At 39.4% G+C, this 10,232-nt stretch overlaps 1 protein-coding gene across 1 annotated transcript in view; it reads right to left on the reverse strand.

The window, feature by feature from the left end:
- Window positions 1-7,346, reverse strand: part of ANKRD31 (ankyrin repeat domain 31) — a 62,809-nt gene extending 55,463 nt beyond the window's left edge. Inside the window, exons 1-5 of the mRNA XM_058043950.1 lie at window positions 7,112-7,346; window positions 6,755-6,810; window positions 4,976-5,055; window positions 1,620-1,666; window positions 896-975 (exon numbers count right to left, since the gene is read on the reverse strand). Of these exons, the coding sequence (XP_057899933.1) occupies window positions 896-975; window positions 1,620-1,666; window positions 4,976-5,055; window positions 6,755-6,810; window positions 7,112-7,137 (289 nt within the window). The 5' untranslated portion in view covers window positions 7,138-7,346. The remainder of the gene's footprint in view (window positions 1-895; window positions 976-1,619; window positions 1,667-4,975; window positions 5,056-6,754; window positions 6,811-7,111) is intronic.
- Between the last annotated feature and the right edge of the window lie 2,886 nt (window positions 7,347-10,232).

Raw genomic sequence — 10,232 nt, forward strand, 5'->3', positions numbered from 1 at the left:
AAATTACTATAGTCATGTTCTCCTAATGGGAACTAACAATAAAATCTTTGGTTAGGCTCTGTTAGTCACCAAATAATATGCCAGAGCTATTTTGTCACATTTCTTCACTGTAATTTAGAGTCCTGTGTTTCCAAAGACTATCAGCAGATGGAACTGCCGCCCATTTCACATGACAAGACCTAGCCTCTGTCCTCTCTAATCACAGTGCAGTTAGACAATACTGTTAAAACAATTCAATACCTTACTGCCCCTGGACAGCAATGATCCCAAACCCCCTGATCTCATCACCTTGTTTCAACATTCATGTGACTCCGTGGCAATTTCCTAATCAGAAATAAAGTGAATGTTTTTCTGTTGGATTACCAAAAATAAACTCAAGTGGAAGACAGCAAAACAGATGGGTTAGTTCTGCACTTTTGGAAACACTGAGGAATGGAAGGACAACTTAAGTAGCAGCACACGCCATATGGGCCAGAGGAACAGTAGCATTTTTGTTTCTCTTTGCTCACAGATGCCTTTGATTCCTGAGTATGTTAGAAAGAAGCAAGCAGGAACCCTCCATGACCTTTTTACCTTACACATCTTTAAGGTATTTAAGCATCATGTGGCCTGTAACCCTTATCAGAAAACTCCACAGCAATGAAATAACTTTAAATTTGATACATACTACTGGCTTGAGAATACAGTTATTTCTTCTAACAATCCTAACACAATACTTACAAAAACAGAACTTGCAGTCCATGACTATAAAAACTGAACAATTGTTGTAAAAAACAAGTATAGTCAGATTCTGCATAAACTTAAAAGGATACTCACCTTCAGCTTATAAAATTATTTTCTCAAATTATTTTGCCTCAGCTGGAGCAACTCCTAGTTTTGTACAAATACAACATACCTACAGAATCATTTTGCTGTTCCTCTGCTGCAGAATTTAATGAAAAATGAGGCATAGGTGGTGAATGGTTTATCCAATCCCTAGGATTAAATAATACAATAAAAAAATCTTAAAGAATTGCAATCTGCTCATCTTAGGAACATTTTTACAGTACTTTGAATTGGCTGCTATCTGTGGAAACAGCTGCAGTTATTTTAGAGGTCCTTTCTTTGCAAGGACATGCAATAAATAAGACTTCTGGATTTCCTATGTGGAGCTAGCAATGTTTGCACATTTGTTCTCTAAGTGAAAAAACTGGCCTTCTCTATTCTTTATTACTTCCTTCTATATTTCTGTTATAAATCTATCTTCTGCTGAAAACTTTCCATAGTTTCCAGGAACAAAAAGCCTAATATTATTTATTACAAGTTTTTATTCATTTAATGGTTTTCCCCAAGTTCTGTTACTCTTGTTGGTTATGTTCTTAAACCATTTAAAGTAGGACCATCAACAAAAATAAATCCAAGTACCATTTGGTCCACACTGGACACTGAACTACTGGCAACATAAATACAGATCCTTCACTAAACAAACAAGAAAACTGTTTTTCATCAGTTTTCAAACAGTATTGCCACTGTTTCTCAATAGAACACTGGGAATAAAATAACATACAAATGCAAGTATAACAGGATTATTTAATTACAGTATGCCTGACTGGAATTCCTATGTGATGTACTATACTCACTTCAGTAGGGATTGAGACTGCTCAGATGTGTATGCCTCTTGAAGTACCTGAAAGAAGAAAAAACATAACTAGTTAGTAAGTACTTCACTGTTTATTTTCTCAGTTTCATTGCATGCTTATCTTCTTCCTTCTGTAACTTAGTTGGGAAATGGAATTCTTAGATCCAATTATTACATACATTGCTACTAAGAAACAAAAGCATTCCACTTAAACCTTTTTTTTACTTGTACTATTTGACAAAAATGTTGAAAAATAAATCAAGACTACAGAATAAAACATTCACCCACAAGGAAAACAAACTGTTGCAACAAAGATACAATTGCTCCAAACTTAAGATGTTTTATACACCAAAAGACCAAAACACAAGGTTTTAATTTCAACTCACAGTTTCAATCTTTCTTTGATAACTTTTTTTCATTAAATGAGACAGTGTGCTGCTCCAAAGACTGTGATGTTTAGTTTACTGCTCTCAATGTCCCTATAAATTCCATATTTAGGGAACTTCAAGACTTGCATATCAACCAATTCTGAGTGGCAGGGCTGCCACAAACCAACACAGGAAAGAGCAGGTGGGTAAGGAGAGCACTGATGTCACAGTAGGAGCCAAATTCCAACTTCTTATTACAAAGACCTCGGATCTCTTTTTCATACCTTTGCCAATAATGCAGAGATCTCCCCCAGCACGGAAAAAGAAGCCTTTATAGAAAGTCTAAGGCAAACTAGGAATGATTAAGATAGTCAAGTGAACTGCAGAATGGTTCTCACACCATTTAGCTAAGACTGAGTATTACTAGTGGACTATGCACACAGTGGCTGCAATTTTAAAATGAATCATTGACTTACAGTGGACATTAACAGCACTAGACAACTCTAAGAACACCTTGGAGAGGACACTATGTGACAATTTCTCTGGCTTACACTAGGTACTAGCCACACAGCAAAAACAAACACCTTAACAATTGCTTTAAGAGCAGGACACAGGACTGCTAAAAGGCTCCCTGGAACAGAACAGATTCTTTAGTTTGCACAACAATCATTGACTGATGTAATTGCAAAACGTGGCAATGACATAGTTCACAGAAAGTTATTTATCTGCTTACACAGACCCTTCAGGCGAGTCAGCCTGAATACTTATACAGAACATTACCCAGAGATCAAACAAGGTCAGGACAACACCAGAGCAGCTACTAAACCTCTCTAACTGGCTAACACTGCTCAGAGAGGTGCTTTAAAACATCAGCAAACTACCACTACAACTCGGATAAAGACGCTGTATTGTCTGCTAAAAAATTAGGTTCTAAGCGAAATCAGTGTATTGGTCACTGGTTGAGAGATCTTCTCAAACCATATACATTACACAAACTGTATTTCTGGCCACTGACTGAATGCTGGGATCAGTATTTCATCCCGCCCTCATTTTTAGTGAAGAAATTCCTGCAAAATCTCAGTATTTTTTCTCACTTGAGCACTTCTTTATATATGAGCGGACTCTGGATGTTTTCCAAAAAAAGACTAATGCTTAAAAGCTGTTAGGTGTTACCTAACAACTTCTGGTGTCCTTCACCAAACAGTTTAAGAAAAAAAAATATAAAAAAGGGGAAAGCACAAACTTAAAACTATTACATCTGTCTTAACAAGCTGTAGAATACCACGTTAACAGATAATGAAAATGATTTGTTGAAAAGAACCCGGATCCTACAAAATCTGTATATATGTCTACTGCATCTCTGGTAGATGAAAATTCTTAAGTAAAATTTTTACTTTATGGAATCAAAGACAGGACTGCATATCATAAGTCTCCAACAACCCATCTGAAGTACAAAGAAAGCTAAGACTCTCTGGAACAACTGGAACAGACAATACTTTTCCTAAAACCATTCACAGCCATTTACTCTGCATGAGCCTCATATCAAATCACATGCTGTGATCATATATGCCGTATTCATACATGATAATTTCTGAGGACATACCAGAAGGAAAGCTTCTATAATAGCACATTCCATGTTGGCTCTAGAAGTGGTTGAAGAGCCACATTGGTGCTATGTACAATGTGGGTATCAAAGACCACAGGCCAAGACCACTCCTTACAGTATTTGGTAAAAACTTGAAATTTTAAACTATCTCCAAGCTGTGCATGACCAAGCTGCCAGTGTCTTGCTATACGGGTTTCACCAAAACGAAACTTACTAAGAATTGCCCAAACTATTTGGTGAAAAATACTAGGTTTCTTTGCTTTCCTGACTTTTTCTTTAGCGGACTAGGCATTTGTCCTTGGACTTGGGAATGGCTAATCTGGTGAGAACCAGGAAGCCAAAGGCCAGGGTTAAGAAGCAGCTAGTGAGATCATCTCCCAGAGGGGAAAGGGAAAGAGCAAAAGTGCACTACTATCATTCCCTTCATCTTTAGAAAATCACAATAAACTTCAATCAAGACAACCCTCAGACACTCAAGGAGCAAAATAAAGTTATGGAGAAAAATTTCAGAAATAACAGCATCTTTTGGATTTTGTTCACTTTTTCTCACACTGTCAGTTGAGACAAATTTATTTTCAATTCTAGAATGAGCTGTAAAACATTCACTTCCGCAAAAAGCATGTCTTTTTTCAATGTACCTTTTGTCATCTAGGAAGCAGTCTAGCTCTTTTTAGAAAACTCTCTTTTACCAGAATAAGGATACACAGACTGTAGGCTTTGGACTGGTGAATCCAGCTAAAGACAGTGTAACAGTCACAGTTAAAAGCAGAGAACCTGTTTGTCTCTAATTGTTTCATGACCCTGCCATATGTAGGTGGAAAGCTAATTGCTCAACTGAATGGAAGTTTATGGGCAAGCTACCATGGTAAATACATTAACCATGGTAAATACATTAAAAGGTAGGCTAATTAGCAGATTAGGGAATGCAGAATTATCCATAGAGTAAATTAATTACCCCGTCATCATACAAGCAGACAATTTATTCTGCATTTTGGATTGTTATCTCTTTTCTTTGGAAAGAAGCAATTGATCAATCATTGGACCACAGCTAATTTAATATTGAGTAATGCAGGGTGTATTCTAGCACAGTCAACCCAGATGATTACCCTTCAGCTCCTGAAAGGGACATATTAAAAAGTCTGGGCTCCACAACTTCTTCATCTTCGTCCTAGGCTTGTTCCCCAAATTTAAAGGGTTATAATCTCATGAAATACCAGAGAAGACACTTTGATACATTTCTGCAGACTCTGTGCTATGTAGGTGACAAGATGAAGTTCAGTTCAGCTGTAAACCACCAGATCTCCTCAAGGGGATCCCCAGCGGGTTTATCAATAATTAATCATTAAATATGCTTAGAGAAGACATTATCATTGGTGGACTTACTGGGTTTGTCTGTTCTGCCTTATGATAATATGTGTGGTCACCAAATTTCTGTATAAAACAGATTTCTGGAGAAAAAGTTCCTAGGGAAAAAAAAAAATCCTTAGAAATTCTTAGTAATTAAAATTTTGATTGTTTTAATTTCTGTGTAATATTCCATAACTTTTTACATAACTCAGTAACTGAGCTACATGCATCAAAACTTCTGATATGTAATGGATTTGACTGGCTACGTAGTCTATCACACTAGATTTTGAATCTACATGAATGAAATAGAAATTAATAAAACAAGCCAGCAGTGGAAATTTATTTCACTTAGTGTTCCACGACCATCCCTGATTTTTCATTGGAGATTACATCCTTCCTATTATTTTTTAAACTAATAACTGCAATTTTGGTAACCTGCCTGATCCATATGACTAAAATATACTCCTAGATGGCATCATTTCTTTAATGACCATACAAATGAAGATCTTCTCTCAAAAAAAGTTTAAAAAGAGAGAAACCCTTAAATTTGGATCCTATGCTCGAAAACTAAGATGTTGCTACTGACACTAATAAAACACTAATCAAATTAATATTTATACTGTGCATCTCATCACCAAATTATTACTATACAAGTATGCACAAAACTGTGAATGATGAAATTCTAATTCAAACTTCCTAAATATAATACGATGCAGGCAGAATGCTAAAAATATCACAATCTATTACAGTTGCAGAGACATATCTCACCACTCAACTGCCAGATAAGTTCCCACTCCACAAACTGAACACAGTCAAACAGACATGCCCCATGTATGTTGAACGTTGCAAGGATTTATTTCCAGTGGACTACCACAGGGAAGTTCAAAATGAGATGATTCTGCCCTCCTCAATTAAGATCATTAAGCGACTATAAAAGGTTTGGCATTAGGAAATCACAGCCATTGGAGTTTTGGCAGATTTCAATGGGCTGAAAGTAAGATTTGTATTAACTCAGGGCAGGTTGATAAAAAATTATGGCTTATTCAGATATTCAAACTGGCAAAAAGAGGAACACAACCAAATCTAGAAGAACACCATGTGTCACTTAAAGTATTCCCAGTCTGAAATATCACTGAAATAAAACCTATAGGATGCAAGTCAAATGGAACATATAAAAATGTCAAGGAAGTAATATTAAACTATTATGTCACTAAAACATGCTTGCTCATGTAGCCTGCTCTACAGGAGTTATTATGGAATATTTTAAGATCTTAAATGAGTGTGCATTCATTCATGCTGAAAGTATTTAATGATACACTAAACAAAATGCACTGAAATATCCCTACTCAAACTTTTTATGTTAAAAAGAAACTCACAGTTTTTATGTTAAAGAGAACAGATATACTAACAATATTACTGGAGTTTTAAAAATGCCATAAGCAGCTAGAGCTACATACAACTGTTATGCATATAGAATCCATTTATTTTATTCTGCACAAACACATACACAAAAATGCATTAATATAAATAAAAGTAATATCTCTATATATAGCTCCAACACTTCTCAAACCAGGGATTCTCAGTCACAGTGCACAGGAAGAACAGAGAGAACTCAAGAGCAAACCTGATCAAATACTAAAAATATGCTGAAGAATGTTTTAAAATATGAGCTACAATTAAGAATATAATCAAAGAGCACACAGTTCTAAATATGAACTTCATGCAACACCCAAGTTTAAACATGGACTCAAGCAAAATCCAAAGCAACAGTTTAAGAAGAAAAACAACACAGACTGAAAAAAGAATCTGTCCTACCTTTATTGATACTTATCTCAGTTGTTAAAGCAATATCCTTGTTAAGAAAAGCCAACCTTTGCAAAACAAATAAAACAAAAAGGTCGTTAAGGAGCTTCAAGCATTACAGTCCCATAAACTCAAAGGGCATCTCCGAGCACCCGTCCCAGCCTCTGCCGTGGGGACACGCCTAGGAGAACTCTTGACAAAAACAGTAAAAAACCCCAAACTCAAGGCATGTAATGTGATTTCCTGCATAGAAAACCATAACTAGGGAGGCACCTCGCTGCTTTAAGTATTTCCAAGAACTACCGTGTCACAAAGCCATCATAAAGGTCTGCGTGTGGTTTCAAATCCTTGCCACTTCTTAAAGGATACAAGAGATTATGCCATGAAAATGACATCAAGGCAAAGTTGCAAGGAAATAGAATTAGCACAAACTGTATTTAATAGTGCTTATTTTCTCAGAGTTATTTTCTGGGACATTTCACTTCTTCTGGCTAAAATGTTAATAAAATGGTGGGTCCGGCGACATAAGCCCCGAGGCACAACAGGTGTGTGAGAATAGACGGAGCTATTTGAAGAGCTACGAAATGCTGGGTCCAGGAGCATATAAAACGGCTCTGAACAGAGCGGAGAAAACAAAAAACAAAAGAAAACAAATAAAAAAGAAGGGGAGAGGGGAGAGCGGAGAGGGGAGAGGGGAGAGGGGAGAGGGGAAGAGAAGAGAAGAGAAGAGAAGAGAAGAGAAGAGAAGAGAAGAGAAGAGAAGAGAAGAGAAGAGAAGAGAAGAGAAGAGAAGAGAAGAGAAGAGAAGAGAAGAGAAGAGAAGAGAAGAGAAGAGAAGAGAAGAGAAGAGAAGAGAAGAGAAGAGAAGAGAAGAGAAGAGAAGAGAAGAGAAGAGAAGAGAAGAGAAGAGAAGAGTCTCAGCTCGGGAGCGGCCCCCTCAGCTGCCGCCGCCTTCACACTCGTAGGTGAGCAGGTGCCGCTCCCAGCCACACCGCATTACCACCTCCTCCTACGGAACTCCTCTTCCTCTACATCGCTCTCCGGCACAGAGCCCTCCACGACAGTCTCGTCGCTGTCCGTGTCGCTGTCGCCGCCGCTCCCGCGGCGCTCCATGGTGCGGCCGCTCCGCTCCGCTGGCGCCTCCTCGGGCAGCCGCCCTCCCACCTCAGCGGCGGCCGCCATCTTGTGGCCGGGCCTCGCTGCCCCTCGGGTGGCACCGGGCTCGCCAGAACCGCAGAATGCCAGCACACACCGTGCTGTGTGTGATCAGATGGGACTCACTTCTCCGAGTGTGTGCGCTTCTGACGTTAGGATCTCAAGAGTCAGAAACTGTCACTTGCCCAGAGAGTTACAGAGAGTGAAAAGGGGGTTGTGAAACGGTGTCCTATCAGTCAAAAAGGCCAGACAGCCTCAAAGCGGGGACTCTGAATGAAGGAAAACTTAGCCTTTGACTGCATAGTCTGGGGTCTTAGAATCAGAGAATGTTAAGGGGTGGGAAGGGACCTTAAAATTCATCTAGGCTCAATCCCCTCTGCCATGGGCAGGGACACCTCCCACTAAAACAGGTTGCTCAGGGCCTTGTCCAGCCTGGCTTTGAACACAGCCAGCATTGGAGCATCCACAGCCTCCCAGGGCAACCTGTTCCAATGTCTCACCACCCTCACAGGAACTCTTTCTTCCTAATATTTAACCTAAATTCCCCTTCCATTAATTCGTACCCATTTCTCCTTGTACTATTACTACAGGTCCTGAGAGTTCCTGTTGAGTTGTTGGCTACTGCTGTGCCTCTTGTCACCTGGCTGGTGCTGCAGGTGCGGTTTGTATGCAATGGATCAGTGCCAATTCACGGGCTCTTAAGTCTCACAGTGAGAGACTTTGACCAGTAACTCACGAACTACCATCTCAAGAAACCCACCTACTTGAAAACAGTGAGCATGCAGAAACATTAGCGTGAGAAACAAGAGAATCATTCAATTTATTCAAGGTAGAAATACTAATTAAAAAGAGAACTAAGTAACTTGTAACCAAATTATCGGTGATTTATATGTTTGCTTTATATATATATATATATATATATATATATATATTGCAAATTTTCAAGGATTGGGTTGCTTTATCTGTGGAAAACTTCACCATGTACCCTGCACAGAATAAGCAATGTCTCCACTATGCTCTGCATCTGTGTTTAGAGAGTCCCTAAACTGGCAACACTTCTCTGCCATGGTTAAGTAGCTTACTTCATTGCTACCAAGGAATGGTTCGTGTCCTCATGAGCGGGAACAAGTTTGAGATAACCAAATTATTAGTTGACAATATTTTCAGCATTTGCAGTAGCAATCTTCAGTAGTCATCTGCCAATTACAACGTTTCCCTCAGGCAGAGCTGCTCTCGCTCAGCTTTCGCTGCCATCTCCTGGGCAGGGGGGCAGTGCTGTCCCCGAGGCCACTCCAGCACACGGCCAGGCGGGAGGCAGGCCACCGCCAGAGCTGCAGATGTGAGAATTCAATGTCAGCACAGGTGGTAACATGTACTTGTAGAGTCTACAGACCCCAAATCACCATAGTGATGCCTGCTCCCAGTAACCTTGGTAAATTAGAATTTTTATTATTTGCCAAAACAACGTGTATGGAAAAAGTGGGAAAGAGTAGAAATACAAAAGAACATCTTAAATGATATGTGAATTACATATAATTGTTGAAACTGTATGAATTGCTGTTTTGCTTTGGCTTAGTCATATGCATATGCAGTTACAGCAATTAGTGCAAATATTAACACATATTAGAGTCCAGAAATCTCATTGCTAATACTTTACACTTTTCAGCTAATTAAGGTGAGATACTGAAAAAAACCACTAAAGAAGCTATCAGGGGAGATGGATATGCAGCAGTAAATTATTAAGATTTAGGAACATCATACCGAAGACGAGAATGAAAAGTGTATTTACAGGTTAAAAGAGATGGCACGATTTCATCGCTCACAACTACTTTGGGTGGAGTTCTTCGGAAACCTTTTCATCAGCACTTCCTTTTTTGAGGTTCACATTAATGTTTCAGGGCACAGTGCCATGTGGAGCTACTAGAAATATTTCCAAGTGAGGTGGCACATGTAAGACACAGTCTGGGGAAAGCCGAGGCGCAGATCATGCACCGCAAAACCGCTGTAGGTATTTGTATTGCAGCTGAACATGCTCAGCCCCAGGAACACGGAACGGCCCCTGCCACTCTGCAGTGCTGTTTTACAGCCCCGTGACTCGGTGCCCAGGAGAACCACACAATCGCTAGAGATGGAAGGGACCTCGGGAGACCATCTAAAGACCACCTAGCACAGATTACACACGAACGGCTCCTGGTGGGTCTCCCAGAGCTTTCTATGCTTCGTGAACCAAAACCTGCACTTCCTCTCTTGCCGAAAGCCACAAATATAAATATACTACTTTGCCTTTGCCTTCCTCCCACCACTTCCCCAGGGAGTCAGGAGCACCGCTGCTTCC

The sequence above is a fragment of the Melospiza georgiana genome, chromosome Z (assembly GCF_028018845.1).
Source record: "Melospiza georgiana isolate bMelGeo1 chromosome Z, bMelGeo1.pri, whole genome shotgun sequence".
Taxonomy (NCBI): Eukaryota; Metazoa; Chordata; class Aves; order Passeriformes; family Passerellidae; genus Melospiza; species Melospiza georgiana.